Here is a 21,256-nt window from a genome sequence, read left to right as displayed (position 1 = left end):
CTTCTTTGTAATATGGGGCTCTTGCTAAACGAGCTCACTGCAAGAAATAGGGGACATTCAAAGGAGACTAAATGCCTCTTACGGGTTCGTTAGGTCTGTATGTGTGTGTGTGTGTGTGTGTGTCACACATATACTAAAGCTCCGACAGAAAACGTTACTAGTAACAGGCTGTGCTCTACGATGAGCCCATCTCACAGAACTCATAGAGCCAACGTTCGTAAGTGAGTGACATAAGAAGATACGACTACCAGTGCCCTGATCATCTAGACACGTACCTTTAGATAACTGGGGAGTTCATCGAATACTTACCGTGTACTTATGGAGCAAAGGTTTATTACAACTGCCGTTTAGGACCTCAATGTCCAAAGCTGTGTGTTGTGTTCTTGGCCGGCCGTTGTGGCCGAGCGGTTCCAGGCGTTTCAGTCCGGAACGGCACGATCGCTACGGTCGCAGGTTCGAATCCTGCCTCGGGCATGGATGTGTGTGATGTCCTTGGGTTAGTTAGTTTTAAGTAGTTCTAAGTTCTAGGGGACTGATGACCTCAGATGTTAAGTCCCATAGTGCTCAGAGCCATTTGAATTTGAATTTGTGTTCTTGATCTGCCAGAAGAATCCTCTGTCATTCGCCTTGGGAGGCAGAAAGAATAGGCTCTCGCGCCTTACGAAAGCTATGGACCGTGATTCACAGATTAGGTAATCTTCCTTCTTACGATGTTCCTGCGCCACCGGAAATCTGAGCCTAGTTTTCGGGTATCAAGGTGCTTGCATGTGAGAAGGTGGTTTTCTCTATTTGTATTGCAAAATGATTGCTCACATGTCGTTGATGTCAAAATGAACTTTTGCCTATCTATCCAAGTCTGCTACCAAAAACTGCCATTATTTGTTACTGTCATCAAAACTTTGTAAACTACAGGTGTAGATACAGCTGGTTGTGTTTATCTGAGAGCAAAGAACTGATGGTAGCTCTGGAAATAATGACTAATGATTAACATTCATACCGTATCGATCACAGCTTCCTGAGGATAGCACTTCTGCTTTTGTGGAACTTATGATAGAGAGCCTTCTGTCGTTCACACTACGTTTTCCACAGCATAGTATCCTGAAGATGGTGATTTTATTGCTGCGAAGTGGATTACTGGAGGCGTTTAAGACAAATTCATGACAATGTCTTCAATGCCAACTCCATGCAGTTAAACTGTATCGACTTCCGTTGCAATGTCTTCTGTCACTTGTCTGCAGTTAATTAACCCTAGCAATAGCAACGCATTTTCTCTAGCGCACACGGGAGGACGGGGGTTGAGGATTTTTTATTCCCACCACAAGAAATGAAAACAAAATTCGTTAACAATGGTTAACTGACATAAATAACATAAATTATATAGATGTAATGATCCGTAAGTAGGGTCCAGAACCTGAAAATATTGTTTAGCATACTCTTAGTAATGTCAAAGCACTTTCAATAGTGATGCTACTAACCGTAGTGTGACTACTACAAAAATATTTTAAATGCAAATTTCGTTTATAGATAAATTTAACTCGAAACATACTATTTAATGATATTGATATGTAAGTAAGGTCCTGAAAAAGAAAATATTGAATTTGGCATTAACTGGAAAAAGTGACATTTTTCGGTTTAGATTAACTAAAAGATTTAAAACATTTTTGGAATCTAGTAGAAGAATTAATCAAAAGCAACAAATATTTTTTCGAAACTTTTAATATAAAAAAAGAACCAGATCTCAGTATTTCCAAAATATGGTCATAAAGTACTACTCGCCGTTGGTATTACTAGACTTAAGGGAGTCACACAGAGACAGGATACGAACTATTACACCCAGATGTCTCAGAGACATGGCAGCTAAATCTAACTCATTTATCACCAACGCAGCCAAAATATTACTCTGTCAGAAACTAAAAATAACGATGTTGTTCCACCTCTATAAGACGACTAACAGTAACATATTAATGAATATTGGTGTGTAGGAATATTCTCCTAGGGGGTTTGATTGTCGTTCTCACCAGCATCGATCCTCCGGTGTTGCTGCGAAGCCCGGAGGGTGGTGACGTTGAGCTCAGCCGCGGCGTCGCTGCGGCCCTTGCCGTTGCTGGAGTAGACGCGGAGGTGGTAGGTGGTGCCGGGTTCGAGTCCAGCGACGGTGAACTCTGGGGAGGCGCGGCTGGTGACGTTGGCCACCAGGCGGCCGCCGCGGCCGGCCAGCAGCTCCAGGGTGAAGTGCTGCGGCGGCAGGCCGCCGTCCGAGCCCCGCGTGCAGGACACCTGCAGCGACGTCGTGGAGCGCGAGGACACGCGGCAGTCGCGGGGCGGGTCCGGCTTCCCTGCAGGGAGAGGTCGCCGTGCGTGAGCGGCATTCACATTAGCTTCATCAGGGAATCGTTCTACACAGGAATGCAACGACGTCACCGAGACTGTGGACACGTAACCGAAGCAAGTAGCGATTTATTCGGAAATAACAGCTAAATTTCATTGACAAGGAAGAATATAAATGAACTTTCTGCTCGTTTTATTTGCTGAAATTTAAGCTGTAACGTAACATTAGAAATTGCGATACATTCGAAAATAATCCCTATAAGAGAATGGGTCACACACACCAAGGGTTCCGTACAAATTTAATTACAAATATAGAAAGTTCATCTATTCCGGGAATCTAGCACTACGTCATCAGGCCACAGGTGGCCCATCGGCACCATCCGATCGCCGTGTCATCCTCAGATGAGGATGCGGATAGGAGGGGCGTGTGGTCAGCACACCGCTCACCCGATCGTTACGATGGTTTTCTTTGCCCTGTGCCGCTACTATTCTACATCTACATCTACATCTATACTCCGCGAGCCACCTTACGGTGTGTGGCGGAGGGTACTTATTGTACCACTATCTGATCCCCCCTTCCCTGTTCCATTCACGAATTGTGCGTGGGAAGAACGACTGCTTGTAAGTCTCCGTATTTGCTCTAATTTCTCGGATCTTTTCGTTGTGATCATTACGCGAGATATATGTGGGCGGTAGTAATATGTTGCCCATCTCTTCCCGGAATGTGCTCTCTCGTAATTTCGATAATAAACCTCTCCGTATTGCGTAACGCCTTTCTTGAAGTGTCCGCCACTGGAGCTTGTTCAGCATCTCCGTAACGCTCTCGCGCTGACTAAATGTCCCCATGACGAATCGCGCTGCTTTTCGCTGGATCATGTCTATCTCTTCTATCAATCCAACCTGGTAAGGGTCCCATACTGATGAGCAATACTCAAGAATCGGACGAACAAGCGTTTTGTAAGCTACTTCTTTCGTCGATGAGTCACATTTTCTTAGAATTCTTCCTATGAATCTCAACCTGGCGCCTGCTTTTCCCACTATTTGTTTTATGTGATCATTCCACTTCAGATCGCTCCGGATAGTAACTCCTAAGTATTTTACGGTCGTTACCGCTTCCAATGATTTACCACCTATGGCATAATCGTACTGGAATGGATTTCTGCCCCTATGTATGCGCATTATATTACATTTATCTACGTTTAGGGATAGCTGCCAGCTGTCGCACCATGCATTAATCCTCTGCAGGTCTTCCTGGAGTACGTACGAGTCTTCTGATGTTGCTACTTTCTTGTAGACAACCGTGTCATCTGCAAATAGCCTCACGGAGCTACCGATGTTGTCAACTAAGTCATTTATGTATATTGTAAACAATAAAGGTCCTATCACGCTTCCTTGCGGTACTCCCGAAATTACCTCTACATCTGCAGATTTTGAACCGTTAAGAATGACATGTTGTGTTCTTTCTTCTAGGAAATCCTGAATCCAATCACAAACCTGGTCCGATATTCCGTAAGCTCGTATTTTTTTCATTAAACGTAAGTGCGGAACCGTATCAAATGCCTTCCTGAAGTCCAGGAATACGGCATCAATCTGCTCGCCAGTGTCTACGGCACTGTGAATTTCTTGGGCAAATAGGGCGAGCTGAGTTTCACATGATCTCTGTTTGCGGAATCCATGTTGGTTATGATGAAGGAGATTTGTATTATCTAAGAACGTCATAATACGAGAACACAAAACATGTTCCATTATTCTGCAACAGATTGACGTAAGCGAAATAGGCCTATAATTATTCGCATCTGATTTATGACCCTTCTTGAAAATGGGAACGACCTGCGCTTTCTTCCAGTCGCTAGGTACTTTACGTTCTTCCAGCGATCTACGATAAATTGCTGATAGAAAGGGGGCAAGTTCTTTAGCATAATCACTGTAGAATCTTAAGGGTATCTCGTCTGGTCCGGATGCTTTTCCGCTACTAAGTGATAGCAGTTGTTTTTCAATTCCGATATCGTTTATTTCAATATTTTCCATTTTGGCGTCCGTGCGACGGCTGAAGTCAGGGACCGTGTTACGATTTTCCGCAGTGAAACAGTTTCGGAACACTGAATTCAGTATTTCTGCCTTTCTTCGGTCGTCCTCTGTTTCGGTGCCATCGTGGTCAACGAGTGACTGAATAGGGGATTTAGATCCGCTTACCGATTTTACATATGACCAAAACTTTTTAGGGTTCTTGTTTAGATTGTTTGCCAATGTTTTATGTTCGAATTCGTTGAATGCTTCTCTCATTGCTCTCTTTACGCTCTTTTTCGCTTCGTTCAGCTTTTCCTTATCAGCTATGATTCGACTACTCTTAAACCTATGATGAAGCTTTCTTTGTTTCCGTAGTACCTTTCGTACATGATTGTTATACCACGGTGGATCTTTCCCCTCGCTTTGGACCTTAGTCGGTACGAACTTATCTAAGGCGTACTGGACGATGTTTCTGAATTTTTTCCATTTTTGTTCCACATCCTCTTCCTCAGAAATGAACGTTTGATGGTGGTCACTCAGATATTCTGCGATTTGTGCCCTATCACTCTTGTTAAGCAAATATATTTTCCTTCCTTTCTTGGCATTTCTTATTACACTTGTAGTCATTGATGCAACCACTGACTTATGATCACTGATACCCTCTTCTACATTCACGGAGTCGAAAAGTTCCGGTCTATTTGTTGCTATGAGGTCTAAAACGTTAGCTTCACGAGTTGGTTCTCTAACTATCTGCTCGAAGTAATTCTCGGACAAGGCAGTCAGGATAATGTCACAAGAGTCTCTGTCCCTGGCTCCAGTTCTGATTGTGTGACTATCCCATTCTATACCTGGTAGATTGAAGTCTCCCCCTATTACAATAGTATGATCACGAAACTTCTTCACGACGTTCTGCAGGTTCTCTCTGAGGCGCTCAACTACTACGGTTGCTGATGCAGGTGGTCTATAGAAGCATCCGACTATCATATCTGACCCACCTTTGATACTTAGCTTAACCCAGATTATTTCACATTCGCATTCGCTAATAACTTCACTGGATATTATTGAATTCTTTACTGCTATAAATACTCCTCCACCATTGGCGTTTATCCTATCCTTGCGGTATATATTCCATTCTGTGTCTAGGATTTCGTTACTGTTCACTTCCGGTTTTAACCAACTTTCCGTTCCTAATACTATATGCGCACTATTTCCTTCAATAAGAGATACTAATTCAGGAACCTTGCCCTGGATACTCCTGCAGTTTACCAATATTACTATTCGGTTGAATAGCTCCTCAATAGGCATCACAAGGCTGAGTGCACCCCGAAAAATGGCAACAGCGCGTGGCGGCCAGGATGATCACCCATCCAAGTGCCGGCCACGCCCGACAGCGCTTAACATCGGTGATCTGACGGGAACCGGTGTATCCACTGCGGCAAGGCCGTTGCCCCGTAAATCCAGAATTTTTACAATATTTGCTTGTTACCGATATCGATACTGTGAAGTTATCAAAGTATGTGACATAAATGACCATTTCTTGTGGTTCAGTTAACGAAGAAGCTTAAATTTCTTGCACCGTCAAGGTGTGGCGGTACGCCACATAACGTGATTAAAATGATATTAAATAACTGATGTCATAACAAAATACTTTATTGTGTGAACTTTCAAAGACATAAATACTATCTCTCTTCAGAAAAATAACAAAGACTATGTAATCATTTTCTATGATCTGCGAATTTAATTGTAATCTCTGTGTTTCTTTTCTTTAATTTCTTTATTTTTTTGTCGAAAAAGATTCTCTTTCTTCCGTTTTGTATCTTCGTAGAGTAAGATGGCATTTTGTGACGAGGTACGAAAATGTGTAAGTTTCATGTAATATTTAGCCTAAAATATAATCAAATATTACCTAAAAGGGTTGGCAAATTTATATACAACAGCTCCTATAATAATGAAGTGGTAAAATTAATTTATTTATGCAAATTTTATGGGTTGGCATGGTCCCCTTTTTAAGGGGACCAAAAACGGCGTAATCACAGGCAGAGAATTCCGGACTGTATGGAGGGTGGCTGAGAACCAGCCATTTGAATTTCTGCAGGAGTACCGCGGCTGTGTTGGCCGTATGAGGCTTTGCATTGACGTGGAGCAGAATGGCCCCACGAGTGAAATTGCTTGGTCGTTTTGATGTCATCGCCTGTTGAAGGGTGGTCAAGGTTTGCGAGTAACGCTGGGCATTCACTGTTGTCCCGTACTGCAGGAAGTGAATCTGGAGGGAGCCAATTTTAGTCCCCTTAAAAAGGCTCTGAGGGGCAAACGATTCACCTCGGACAATGAACTTTTTAACATCACAGCGGAACGTTTCAACATCACAGCCCAAGGAATTTGTTGAGGCAGCCATTCACCACCTTGTGTCACAGTGGGACAAGTGTCTCAACAGCCAGGGTCAATACTTCTAACACACAGGTACTGGTTTCTGTAATTATGTCTCTGGCTCGTTTATTTTTGAACGCAACTTATACCAAGCGGTCACGATGGCGTTCATTCCACCCTGTGATCACACTGCGTGATCCAGTACATGATCATCACTGTGTAATGCCCTGTTCCACCTACATGTTTCCATACGCATCTCTAACACAGCAGCCTTACCTAGTGTTAGCCGTACGCCGATGTTAGCATAAACCTTTTCTACAATCAATCTCCTTCATTCTAACTCAACTTCATGAAATATATCCTTTTTCACTTCAGCGAGGAATGTTAGTGCACCGTTTTAGAATTCATTTTGTCTGAGAGATGTACAGTGACAAATTGACGCAGTACTGACGTTCCTTTTTAGTTTGGTGTGTGTACTGCAGAGCTCCAAAATCTTTTGAGATTGAATTAATAAAAAATAGAAAAAAATTAATGTCGTGGTTGTAATCCTTCAGGAGTTCTGCATAGTCTCCCTCCAGTTGGGCATATATCACAGAAAATTTCATACAACCAAACTCTCAGAAAAGTCCTCAACTAGCGCATCACATTGACCTGAACGTCGGTTACGTCGTCGAAGCACTGATCCTTCATGTGAGTTTCTGGTACTTCGTCGTTTTGTGGTAGGTCCGTATTGATAACACCAAGTGTCGTCAGCAATGATGATTTATTACGGAAAAGAATTGCCCGTGCTTTGCATTTCACTCTTGTCGCGGCCGGGATCAACGCGTCACTGTATTTCTTCCGGAGTCAAAGAGTGTACTCATTTACATATTTCCGCATATACTATAGAGAGTTAGCGTGAAGAAAAAAAAATAGTGCCAAAGAAAAGTGAATACTCTTCCTGCAATCCACAATAAAGGAATGTATTTTAATGCGACCACCGATTTCAACAGTTAGCACAACCATAGAACTACTATACAATAAGGATCACGTTATTGTTCGCACCGCATTGATCTGCTGTTCAGTGTACCTGTTAGAAGTATTACGCACACTTTTGCGAACTATATTGCATGATGTAATCCGTTCACTGACCGTAACAATGACGGACATAAGCGTAGCGGTTCCTTCCCTTCGATAGTACAACAGCAAATACCGGTGATCCATGCCTGCCATCCTGAATCACCCATTCAAAGGTCGAGCATGTGTATATTAAATGACGCCATGGTTTATGAACAACAGCATGGCGAACAATTAACTTCACGGGTACTTCTAAGATAAACCCGTCTCCTTTATCTCAATCAATATTTTGTTCGTTTAAGGATGCTCCAATACCCTATGAGTAACTTAGCTATCCCAGATGGCTCTTTTTATTCTGAAATAAGTATCTTACATGTTACTATCAAACCAACAAGTGGCTGCTACTTTTAGACGACAAAGATGAATTGAAATTGTAGTGGTACACATTGGGTAAGGTACTTTTGCAAGCTACGGCTGTGAGAAATTTTTGTTAAGTACTTACTTTTCCTGATATTTTGCAATTTTCATTATTTTCCATATATTAGTTCCTTTACACAAGATTTCAAACCCGATCAAGAAAACGGCGCAAGGATTATAGGTATGAGATAGCATGGAAACGACTAGTGCTTTGGCGCCAAGTTAATACATCAAGGGCCAGGGGAAAAATGCAGGTATGTCACTTTTTTCGAAACTGGGTTCCTGTTACTGCTCAATGAACGTTGATCATAGCAATTATTTACAAGAAAAAACCGGGAAAATGCTAAGCTAATCGAAATTTTTCTATAAGGGGAACGAACCACGCAAGCCTATAAAAGTGTTAGACTATGGAACGCAAAGGCACTTGTGGAAATATCAGAAGATGGGGAGGAAATGATCGAAGCATCCAGATGCTAACCCGCCGGAGGTTCGAGTCCCTCCTCGGGCATGGGTGTGTGTGGTGGTCTCATCATAATTTAGTTTAAGTAGTCTGTAAGTTAACGGACCGATGACCTTGGCAGTTTGGCCCCTTAGAAATTCACGCACATTTGAACACATCCATTCATTGTGGTGAGGGTTAATTAAAAGTGGTGTTCACTGGAAAACACTGTTGGATTCAAAAGTACGCTGCAAAATGCAGCCTGTTAAGATAATATCAGCTGAATGCAGCCACTGCCGTATGGCTAAATATCAAAGGCGTTATCACAGAGGAATAGAAATTGGTATCATAAGAACAACACACACATACACACACACACACACACACACACACACATATATATGTATATATATATATATAAATCCTGACGCTTTGCTGCCCTAAAGTGCTGTGAATTTTATACTGCTAACCCATAGGTAAACACATAATGTGAGTACTGTCACTGTAATATCACAACCAGAGATTCGTTCAGTTGTGATTGTTATGGAATTATTGCATATGTTTCGTTCGTCTTATCAGTTTATTTCCCTTTACAGAATGACATCTGACTGCACTTGGGAAGCTAGTCCATTTTGGGAACAATATGGACGCCAATAATGCTATTTCCAGATTCGTTTGACTCGAGAGATTTATGAACCAAAACTTATTCTATGTACTTACATATAGCTGAAATCTCAATTTAAACAGTAAAACCGCTTTTTCTCGAGTTTCGTAAATATTGACCTAGTTGATTTTTTCCCTCCTGATTCTTCAAATAAGCTTTAGATATAGAAACATTTTGAAATTAACTGACTATTTTTCAAATAAAGCAACTGAATCTCTTTGCTGTATGATGTAGTGGAAATTAGAGTATAGCAAGATGACAAAAGACATTGTAAATTATTTCGACGCCAAAATTTCGAGTATTGGTCGTGAAAAGAAGAATGAGTGTTTTTATTTCTTTCTCAATGTTTCGAGTCTTAAAACTCGCAAATATTAAGACACGCTAGTCCGTACCATATCACAACTTGTACAAATCCTTAATTCGACCTGTTCATAAATTATTGTGACCATCCACGTAATGTGTGCTACTTCATTTGTATATTATGCTCATTGTGGTGAGGACTGGAATACTGCTAAACGGACTCATCTCAAGAAGAGAAATGCTGTGCTCACATTTCTAAAACATAATGTTATCTTAACTATTGTCATAGGTAGTTGGTACTCTCGCAGACATCCGTTGCCGTGCTAACAAACACATTTACACGTCAACTCTTGTCGGGAAATGGAGAGGTTTCCTAGCCTATGCTAATAGCCGATCATATACGCATGTGGTTGTTATCTAAGGCATATTCTACATCTGACTTTCAATCAGAAACACTTCACAGTATCGAGAGGTCAATAACCAGAACATGGGAGGAGTCGAAATTGAAAGACAGTTGTGAAAGCGTGCTGTCCACCTTCGAAATAGCAACTAAAAGCACGTGTGACGTCAACGTTATATCAGTTTGACATTGTATGCCAGCTTATGTATGAATAGAATGCCTTAAAGAATGTGAACAATAAGTAGATACTACATTCAGATTTTGTGTTTGTCTTACATTACTTCAAATAATTTTGTCGCGTTAGTTGCGTTTCAAATCCTTTTCTTTTCTTCTGGTGTCGTCTACCCTTTTCGGGGAATTTATAAATATTTTGCCTGCATAAAATAAAGCAGTATACCATTTGTAAACTCCATACTGGGAAACATTTGTCTTCTGTTTTCTGCATTCTCTTCCTTTTTCGCGGCTAAACGTAACGGGCGAGAGGAAAAACACGCTGCTATGACGCTGACGCATGGACGAAACCAACCATCTGTCTGCAAGATTTTTTTGTTAATGTGAGCGCTCCGTTCTTTTCCTTGTTGTTTAGTTCCAGCGTTCGCTGCGATAGTCGTTTGCAGAGTACAGGGAAATGGATGCGGTCTTGTTGCGTAATTTATCGATAGCAACACAACTCTGCCACTGTAACTTTGTGGAGGCAGTAGTGGTACTACATTTTCGCTTAGGTCTTCACAAGCACCAAAACACACACATTGGAGGCTACATTCATTTCATCCAACAAAATGAAACTTTCATTACTAAGGACTGAGATATTGTTATTTTTTATCTTCGGTAATATCTCTCTCACTCCATGTTATAGTTGAAATTATGCGAGATAAGGTGACTGGATTCAATGTATTTATAGTGTGCTTGAAAGCTAGAACTCAAGTGTATTAAATTTCGGCTCTTCTGTTTATGAAATTTTAAGCTAACTTTACTATGGGCGCACGCTGGGTCGATCGTTATCCGCTAGACGCAATACTGTATACAGGGGGATTCAGCTGCCACTACCGATGCAGTTTTATGCAAACTGCAATGTTTTATCTGGGTTTCATAAACCAAAGGCGATGTTTTCATGCTCTCTGTCTCGTTAAGTTCAAACTCTTGGTCCTACAGAAAAATGACCTGAACGTTTTGTTGGAAATGTAATGTAGTTAAATTCTGTTGTGGGATTCACTTTCGCTAGAGACCATACTTTTAGAGTTCTTGAAGAAAAATGTACAAAATGTGCGATTGTACGATTTATTTTCCACGTTAGACCTTTTTTGGTTTCAACGAAAGGTCTTACTGAGCTATTGGCTTAGTAGAGCACTTAGAATTTGCAAAATGTGCGATTGTACGATTTATTTTCCACGTTAGACCTTTTTTGGTTTCAACGAAAGGTCTTACTGAGCTATTGGCTTAGTAGAGCACTTACAATTTGCAAAATTGACATTTGTGTAAACTTTACCTAAAATTTTTGAGAATATTAAGAACATAAAATAAACAGTAGCATCGTTGTATACGTCAGGCCTTCTGACTGCTAAAAGACGGTGCTTGTAAACGTTAAGTTAGGATGGAATTGTTGACGTAATTAGTTCTAGCGTAAGAGTTACAGAAGTAGTGTTTGCTTTCCTTATGCTTACGGGCACGTTTAAACTAATAATGTTATCGAAATAGAAGACAATTCAGGTGGCGTAACAGGCCAATCAACAGAACCCGAATAAGATCGAATATCGGTAACAGTTCGTGTAGACCGAAATTTTTGTAGAGCGGTAGGAGGGAGTGCCACGAACAACATACGAGGAATCATAGCTGATGAGGAATCAGTATTGGTACGGAGGTGCGTTCGGAGGTCACTTTTGTACGCTTTTCTTGAAGATTTCTAAACCGTGCCCTCCAACGATAACGTATCTCAGTACACAATTTAAATACTACATTAAATTTCCTACAGACAGGTCCTATTCATATTTTCTGTAGTGACCGAGAGAATATGAAAATCTCGCACGTGTTTTATAAAGGCCAGATATTATATTGATGGTTGCAAGACACAGCATCGTTAAAAGCAACTCAGTCACACTGTATTTTAAATGTAATCTTCCGAGTCCATATTTCCCAATATATTAGACGTATTTACTCATATTATGTTTTAATTATTTATAACGGTATTCGACGATTGTTATTCGCTAATTTATTTGGAAATACACTCATTGCGCTTTCATCGGGTAGCTTAAGGTTTTATGACTCACAGCAAAAACCACGCCCTGCCGCTTGTAATTTGCCTCAGTCTTGTTCTACACTGCCCAGTTATCACACATATTGCTGAAAGCACTCTTTTTTTATTTATTACTTACTGATATTGTAACGGCTTTCAAATAGGGAAAAAATTATTTGGGCATTCGAGGTAGTCCTCGGATTGGAGAACTGAATTTCAAGACTGTCCTGACATGGGTAAACGACTCGAATTCCTGCTCAAATTATCGGATAGTAAAAGCAACAAGAATGGTGCATTTTGAGCAGAGCGTACATGTTCCGGATGTCATGCAGACACAGTTCTGTGGCTGTACGGATAACAGGTTCATCACAGCGCGGAAGTGAAATGCCGCGGAAACAGCAAACGCGCTCCAGTTTTGAAGTGCCGTTCACAGTACAGTTCTTGAGGGCGGTACGTCTAAATTGTACACAGATTCACCGCTAACTTCTCGGGTCATAGTGAAATGGTGGCAACATTTTGACCAAGGCCGCACAGCCGTGGATAATGCCGACAGAGAAGGAAGGCCATCGACATAGACCACACGCGACTACGTCCAGGCAATCGAGGAAATGATTCGCAGAGAGGCCATCGCGGACACTGCTCAGCACATGCACATCTCAATAGGCAGTGATTATTCCGTAGATAGAGTACGTCTGCAATATCGACAATTGTGCAATTGTGCTCCCGCTTTATTCCACGATGACTGTCACCTTCATACAAAGGCGCAAGGCTTATGGTCACAAAGAACAAGAGGCGCGGAAAATTAAGCAAAGGCATTGTTCTCCTGCACAACAATACAGCATCCCACACGGCTCACACGACACAGTTCAGTATATTCAATGAGTGGTTAGAAAAGCATGCACCATAGGCTAGACAGGAGGCACCTTAAAGTTCAGATCTAGCACCGTGCGATTTCAATTTTTTTGGCAAAGCTGAAGGAACATATGAAGGAGAAAGAGATTTTCCAGCGATGAGGACATTCACACAGCGGTTCCCGAATAGTCGTTTTACTTACGTTCAGAAGTCGTCTCTTATGTCTATAAAATGGATTCCGAATAAACAAAAAGACGCATTGCGTAAATCCGCTTCTAGTTATCCTTCCACTTCCACTTTCTTCGCATTTGCATAAAGCATCCTTTCCACAGATTCATACTTGGTTCAATAGTTGAATGTAAATTCCATCCTCTTCAGATTTGTGAACCTGCAGTTAAGAGTAACCCAATGAAATATTATTGTAATTATCAAAACATAGTCCACCGTAGGGTGATACCATGTAAATATTAAATTTATAAAATTCGAATTTACCTAGTGGAGGATTCAGAAAGGTTTATTTCACGGAAACATTTAGAAAAGTTTCATCGGCGTCTGAATTATGGGTCGGTCTTTATACAGTTTGCGAAGGAGCTAGTGTTCTCATTGCAAACCTATGAATCTCGAACACATATGAGTACAATGTTATGATCGGAGCACTCTTCTTATAGTGTATTATTTGCGGAATATTTTGATTGGTTTGTTTGACATACAAAAATGTAAAATAATTTTTTGACTCTCTATATATATTATGGGTCCGTCTTTATACAGTTTGCGAAGGAGCTAGTGTTCTCATTTCAAACCTATGAATCTCGAACACATATGAGTACAATGTTATGATCGGAGCACTCTTCTTATAGTGTATTATTTGCGGAATATTTTGATTGGTTTGTTTGACATACAAAAATGTAAAATAATTTTTTGACTCTCTCTCTCTCTCTCTCTCTCTCTCTCTCTCTATATATATATATATATATATATATATATATATATATATATATATATATATATAGAGAGAGAGAGAGAGAGAGAGAGAGAGAGATTATTACTCAGACGCATTTTTCCTGTAACGCTGCTTACACTCATTCCGTAATGTAACAACAAATACTCTCTACCTGCCGAGGAGAGTTTATTTCCACACGAAATAGTAATCGTCACTATCATTGGATGGACAACAGCTTATATATATATTTGTTTATTTATTTCCACACGAAATAGTAATCGTCACTATCATTGGATGGACAACAGGTTTATATAACCTGTTGTCCATCCAATGATAGTGACGATTACTATTTCGTGTGGAAATAAACTCTCCTCAGCAGGTAGAGAGCATATGTTGTTACATTACGGAATGAGTGTAATCAGCGTTACAGGAAAAATGCGTCTGAGTAATAATCATTTTGAGGAACGTGCGTATGGACGGTTTTTGTGATTACATAGAAAAGTAATTAACGTGATGGAACTGTAAAGATACGGATTGCATGTATTTGTAACGAAACCAAACAATCGATATTATGAAAAACTCTCTTGAATTCGAGACCGTGTGGCTGAACAAAACTGAGAAAGAACGAGGAGCGCACTGTTTGAAAAAGATCAACCAAGAGGAGAATACTTTTACAGTAAACGTTGTAAACGTGATTTCATACACGTTGCATTTCGACATTAATAAGAAAATATATTTAATAAAAAATTGTTAGTTGATTTCATGGCTAGACTATCAGGTAATGGTCTTATCCTTTCTCGAACCTGTTTCCACCCTTTTTTCCGCGTAAATTTTTGTTTGTTTGATAAAATGGTCTCTCTGGAAACGAGGCAGTAAGTTTGCTCATGACATAGAAGCTTTAGTCCTGTACAAAATATGTATGCTATTTGAATTTATTATCTAACTTTTATTAAGTATGAATAATGCTTTTGAATGAATAAGGGCGTTCAGTTCTGTGTAATCGAATACATGAAACTCTGGTTTTCTCTCCTCACAACCGGTGTATGCTCCATCAACGACTAACATTTGAAAATGTTTAGAAACAGTATCGTTTTCTCTTTGCCATTATTACCACAAAGTGTTTTGAGTTGCCTAGAAATATTGATCTCGAGAGAAAACTGCCATAGCATCCGACGGAAGACGATGGAAGACCTATTTTAGACACTGTCTCAGGATTTTCCCAACATCTAGCCTATGTACTGACCGGTGGTGATTTGAGTTTCGTTACATATCATTCACCATCACAGGCTTAGAACGCTTACTTTCTGGCAGAGCATGACTTAGACCAAATTTCTATTTGGTGTGATGAATGGCAGCTGGCTTTAAATGTAGAAAACTGTAGGTTAATGCAGATGATTAGGAAAGGCAAATGTATAAATTGGAATGCAACTTTAGTAGTGTGTTGCTTGATACAGTCACGTCGATCAAATAGCGAGGCATATCGCTGCAAAGCAATATAAAATGGGATGAACATGTAAGGACTGTAGCAAGGAAGGCGAATGGTCGACTTAGTGTTAATGGGAGAATTTTAGGGAAGCGTGGGTCATAACCAGATTGCAAAACGACATCGAAGCAGCTCAGAGGCGGGCTGCTAGATTTGTTACCGGAAAGTTCGAAAAACACGCAAGTATTACGGAGATGATTCGGGAACTCAAATGGGAATTGCTTGAGGGAAAGTGACGTTCTTTCCGACAAGCGCTGCTGAGAAAATTTAGAGAACCAGCATTTGAGGCTGACTGCAGAACGATTCTACTGCCGCCATTGTACATTTCGCGTAAGCATTCAGAGAGATGGTCAGAGAGATTAGGGATCGTACGGAGGCATGGAGACAATAGTGTTTCCGTCCATTTTCGAATGGAACAGGAAAGGACATTACTAGTAATGGTACAGAACACCCTCTGCCACGCACCATAGTGTAGCTTGCGAAGTACGTATGAAGATGTAGAGACAGAGTTTCAGATTATACACCACAGTTCACTGAGGACACTGGGAATTCAATAACACTCTTACCCACATTTTTGAAATCTTGTGGACACCAGGAAACGATTTGATATGTGACCGGCAAGACCTTTCGCTTCGTGAAGGTCAGATGCCGTTGGTGCTTACAACCAAGGGGCACCATAATATCAGAAGATGAAGGAGCTCGATAACGACACAGGAATACAGAACGATACCAGTGCTGCAAGTAGCCTGGCGGTGAACTTTGAGTACCAGCAGTACGAGGCGAAAACCCACATTTTCAATTCAAAATACGTGTTTTGAGCCAAAATTTTACTTATTCATCATGGGTAGGCTTCGTAGTGTAATAGTAAAGAATGTACGTATTTTTGTGAGCCTACAAAGTAATACAAGGGTTGACTGAAAAGTAATTCTTCCACCATCGTAGATCTTCAACAGTTGGCAGCATTGGTATGCGGCGAGTACAGGCTTGGTCCGTAGCCTCTTCTCTACAGCTCCAGTTGGCGGGAAGCCTTAGTACTGAACGGCTGTGTTGTTATAGTGTAAAGTATGGAACCCTGCGCAGATGGGCGGTCAATGGGATTTAAGCAACCTGTAGTCATTGAATTTTTGACAGCAGAAGGTGCCACCCCAAAGGAGATTCATCAGAGAATGAAAGCAATTTATGATGATTGTGTTGATGTGACATACTGGTACGAAATGACGTCCAGATACACCTTACCTGTTACAGTTACTCTGTCAAAGACATGAAGGGGTGTACGTGCACCAATCATAATCCCACCCCACACCATCAAACCACGACCTCCTTACAGGTCCATTTCAAGGACATTAAGGGATTGGTAACTGGTTCTTGGTTCACGCCAGATGAAAACCCGACGAGAATCACTCTTTAGACTATACCCAGACTCGTCCATGAGCATAACCTGGGACCACTGTTCCAATGACCATGTACTGGGTTCTTGACACCAGGCTTTACGGGCTCTCCTGAGACCAAGGGTCAGTGGAATGTACCTTGCAGGTCTCCGGGTGAATAAACCATGTCTGTTCAATCGTCTGTAGGCTGTGTGTCTGGAAACAACTGTTCCAGTGGCTGCGGTAAAGTCCCGAGCAAGGCTACTTGCACTACTCCGTGGCCATCTGCGGGCACTGATGGTGAGAGATCGGTCTTCTTGTGGTGTTGTACACTATGGACGTACTGTACCGCCTGGACACGTTTCCTGTCTGCTGGAATCGTTGCCATAATCTTGAGATCACACTTTGTGGCAGACGAAGGGCCCGTGCTACGACCTTCTGTGTTTGACCAGCCTCCACTCATCCTAGTATTCTGCCCCTCATAACGTCATCAATATGTGTTCTTTGAACCATTTCCAACACACAGTCACCATTAGCACGTCTGAAAACGTCTCCACACTTACTACTGCACCGTACACTGACATGCACCAACAAACGTTTGCGTATGTGGACTGCTGCCAGCGCCACCGTGAGACGATCGCAGGTCAGATGCACCGCATGGTCATACCCCGAGGTGATTTAAACCCGCAAAACTGCCTACCAGAGCGTTGTTTCACCATGTATCAGCACTATCGTTAATTTATGAGCATGAGTGTAGATCAGGAACAATAGAGGGCCTACAACACTTCCTTGGGGTACGCCGGATATTATTTCTGTTTTACTCGATGACTTTCCATCTATTACCACGAACTGTGACCTTTCTGACAGGAAATCACGAATCCAGTCGCACAACTCAAGCGATTTTCCATAGGCACGCAGTTTGGTTAGAAGACGCTTGGGAGGAACGGTGTGGAAAACCTTCTGGAAACCTGAAAATATGGAATCAATTTGACGTCCCCTGTCGATAGCATTCATTACTTCACGAGAACAAAGAGCTACCTGTGTTTCGCAAGAACAGTATTTTCTGAATCCGTGCTGAATTCGTTTCGAAAAATCGTTTTCTTCGAGGTACTTCATAATGTTCGAATACCCTACCGCAAACCTACGTTAGAGATGTGGGCCTGTAATTCAATGGATTACTCCTACTTCCATTTTTGAGTATTGGTGTGACTTGAGCAGTTTTCCAGTCTTTAGGTACGGATCTTTCTGTGAGCGAGCGGTTGTATATAATTGCTAAATATGGAGGTATTGTATCATCCGAATCTGAGAGGAAATGACTGTTATAAAATCTGGACCGGAAGCCTTGCTTTTATTAAGTGATTTAAACTGCTTTGCGACACCGAGAATATCTATTTCTATGTTTCTCATCATGGCAGTTGTTCTTGATTGGAATTCAGGAACACTTACGTCGTCTTCTTTGGTGAAGGAACTTCGGAAAATTATGTTTAATAACTCTGCTTTAGTGGTACTGTCATCAGTGACTTCACCTTTGTTATCGCGAAGTGAAGGTATTGATTGCGTCTTGCCACTGGTGTGCTTTATGTATGACCAGAATCTCTTTGGGTTTTCTGCCAGACTTCGAGACAGAGTTTCGTTGTAGAAATTATTGAAAGCATCTCGCATTGAAGTACGTGCTATATTTCGAACTTCTGCAAAACTTTGCCAGTCTTGCGGATTTTGCGTTATTTTAAATTTGGCATGTATTTTCGCTCTTTTTGCAACAGCGAGATGACCCGTTTTGTGTACCATGAGGTATCGGTACCTTCATTTATTAATTTATGTGGTATATATCTCTCATTTGCTGTCGATACTATCTCTTAGATATCATTCCACAACTTTTCTACGTTTACATGATCAGATCGGAAGGAGTGCAGACTGTGTCTTAAAAAGACGTTAAGAGCATTTTTCTGTATAACTAATGTTTATTAAACGCAGTATAATTCAATATGGTGGGAGTACACTTACACTTACTATAGAGTCTCACACAACCTGATGTACAAAAATGCACTTCGTTGCAACCGTAGAGAATTTTTTCTCTGTAATAGTACACTACTTTGCACTATATCAACGTATTCTAATACTAAAAAGACTAAGAAACATTCTCAGTGGCAAATAGCAACAGTATTCTGTGAAGTTTGGAAGGTAGGAGACGAGGTACTGACGGAGGTAAAGTTGTGAGGACGGGTCGTGAGTTGTGCTTGGGTAGCTCAGTTGGTAGAGCACTTGCTCGTGAAAGGCAAAGATCCCGAGTTTGAGTCTCGGTCCGGCACACAGTTTTAATTTGCCAGGAAGTTTCAAAATTAGCGCACACTCCGCTACAGAGTGAAAATATCATTCTGAAAACATTCTCCAGGCTGTGGCTAAGCCACGTCTCCGCAATACCCTTTCTTCCAATAGTGACAGTCCTGCAAGTTTCGCAGGAGAACTTCTGTGAAGTCTGGAAGGTAGGAGACGAGGTACTGGCAGAAGTACAGTTGTGAGGACGGGTCGTGAGTCGTGCTTGGGTAGCTCAGTTCGTAGAGCACCTGACCGCGAAAGGCAAAGGTCCCGAGTTCGAGCCTCGGTCAGGCACACAGTTTTAATCTGCCAGGAAGTTTCAATAGAAGTGTTACTGAACTTTTCATTTGGTTACATGCATAGGGGTATAAGGTCGTGCCTCAAACAACAATTTAAATTATTTTTTTGAGGAGATACAGTATGAACGTTAATAAAACCAACGAAATGCAGGGAGGATTCCTTCCTGGAAATGGAGGAAGAAAGGTCCTATGGACATATGTTCAGATATGCGTTGTTGTCGTGGTAGATGGCACTGAATGATGAAAGTTCCCCTAACCAAGTGCGTGTGTTGCAGGCTTTTGTGACGGACGCAGCGTACTGTAAGGAGCAGAATGGACCGCTATTCGTCTCGGGAAAAACCAGAGATGGTGTCTGTGTCCGACTAAGCAGATGGAAACGGGCGAGAGACAGCACGGCTATAACAAAACAAGTACCCTCATGGTCACCAACTACGTGAAACAGCACTTCAAGCCGTTTTTCGGCGTTTGTATGATCATGGACTCCTTTTAGACCAACGAACGTGCAGGTAGGCGCCGCACTGTGCGTACACCAGATTTGGAGTTTGTACCAGGGTTCGTCTCAATATCGTATAGTACCCGGTCTTCCAAATCTGGTGTACACACACTCCGTCATCTCCCTACGCGTTCGTCTGTCTCAAAGAACCTGTCATTACACAAACGCCAACAAAGGGATTAAAATGTTGGTGTAATGCGTCTGGTGTTTGTGAGGGTACTTGTGTTGGCACCACTGTGCTTCCTCTTGACCGTTTCCATCTGCTTGGCCGCACACAAACACCATTTCGGCTTGTTCTCGATGTGAATAGCGGACCATTATGCTGCTTACAGTACTCTGGGTCAATCACATAGCCTGCAACACACATGGAACACAAGGTACGTAGCCAGAGGAATTTTCATTCGGCAGCACCATCAGACATGGCAACGACGCGTTTCCAGACATGATCACAGGACCTTTATTTGCTCTATTTCCAGTCAGGAGTCCGTCCCTCCAGTTGGGGGCTGTATTAATATTAACCTGAGTAGTTAACTGACGTATAAGCTGTAAACAGACAAGTGATTCCAACGTTTCTGAGACCATTACCGCTGAGTAAATCAGATATTAACTAGTAGCCACACGTACCGCTCCCCCTCCCTCCCACTACCCTGCCCTCACCCACCATCATCAACATTAGTAAAAGTAAACTTTAGAATTTAAATTAAGTTTCTTTGAACACTTCCTTTTTTAAATGACCAGAGATATGTTATGCATAGTTTCTATAGGCTTTTTATTAAACATCGATGGAATGACAAGTCTTCGAAGGATGCACTTGAAATACGAATTCACGACATCCAGATACTGATGCCTCCAGTTTGAGAGTATCGATACGTTTGAATGTCTATACATGAGGTGCATATGTGGTCCGAAGATGGCATACTCAATTGCCAAAAGTGGTTGCGAAAACAAGTAAGATAATTTCGCAAATTGCACGGCTGTTTGGCCACTTTCATTGTTACATATTTGACCACCTGCTTTCCCAAGTCCACAAAGGATCAAAAGAGATACTTGTTGTTAGGCCAACTTCTTGTAAGTCAATTAATTCCTGTAGTTCTTATTCTCAATTGCCAGAAACTGGAAGAATTCAGGCTGCCTTATGTTTCTTTCCTACTACTGACGCTATTAATTATAATAGTAGTAATAACACCATGTAGATCGTACAGGAGTGTAGTAGCCATTTGATAGTTACTGTTGTGTTATGCTGTCAGTTGGTTCGTATATTGTTGGTAAGAGAATAATGAAGCAATTTCTGCCTATTT

General features: G+C 41.4%; 1 protein-coding gene and 1 pseudogene across 1 annotated transcript in view; both read right to left on the bottom strand.

Annotated features, from left to right (window-relative positions):
• Positions 1-1,992: 1,992 nt before the first annotated feature.
• LOC126119013 (nephrin-like) overlaps positions 1,993-21,256 on the bottom strand; it is a 388,927-nt gene continuing 369,663 nt past the window's right edge. The window contains exon 8 of the mRNA XM_049915059.1: positions 1,993-2,336. Within this exon, the coding sequence (XP_049771016.1) occupies positions 1,993-2,336 (344 nt within the window). The remainder of the gene's footprint in view (positions 2,337-21,256) is intronic.
• On the bottom strand, positions 5,667-5,784 carry LOC126095350 (5S ribosomal RNA; annotated as a pseudogene).

This window comes from Schistocerca cancellata, chromosome 1, assembly GCF_023864275.1.
Source record: "Schistocerca cancellata isolate TAMUIC-IGC-003103 chromosome 1, iqSchCanc2.1, whole genome shotgun sequence".
Classification (NCBI taxonomy): domain Eukaryota; kingdom Metazoa; phylum Arthropoda; class Insecta; order Orthoptera; family Acrididae; genus Schistocerca; species Schistocerca cancellata.
This window is presented reverse-complemented; position numbering and strand designations above follow the sequence as displayed.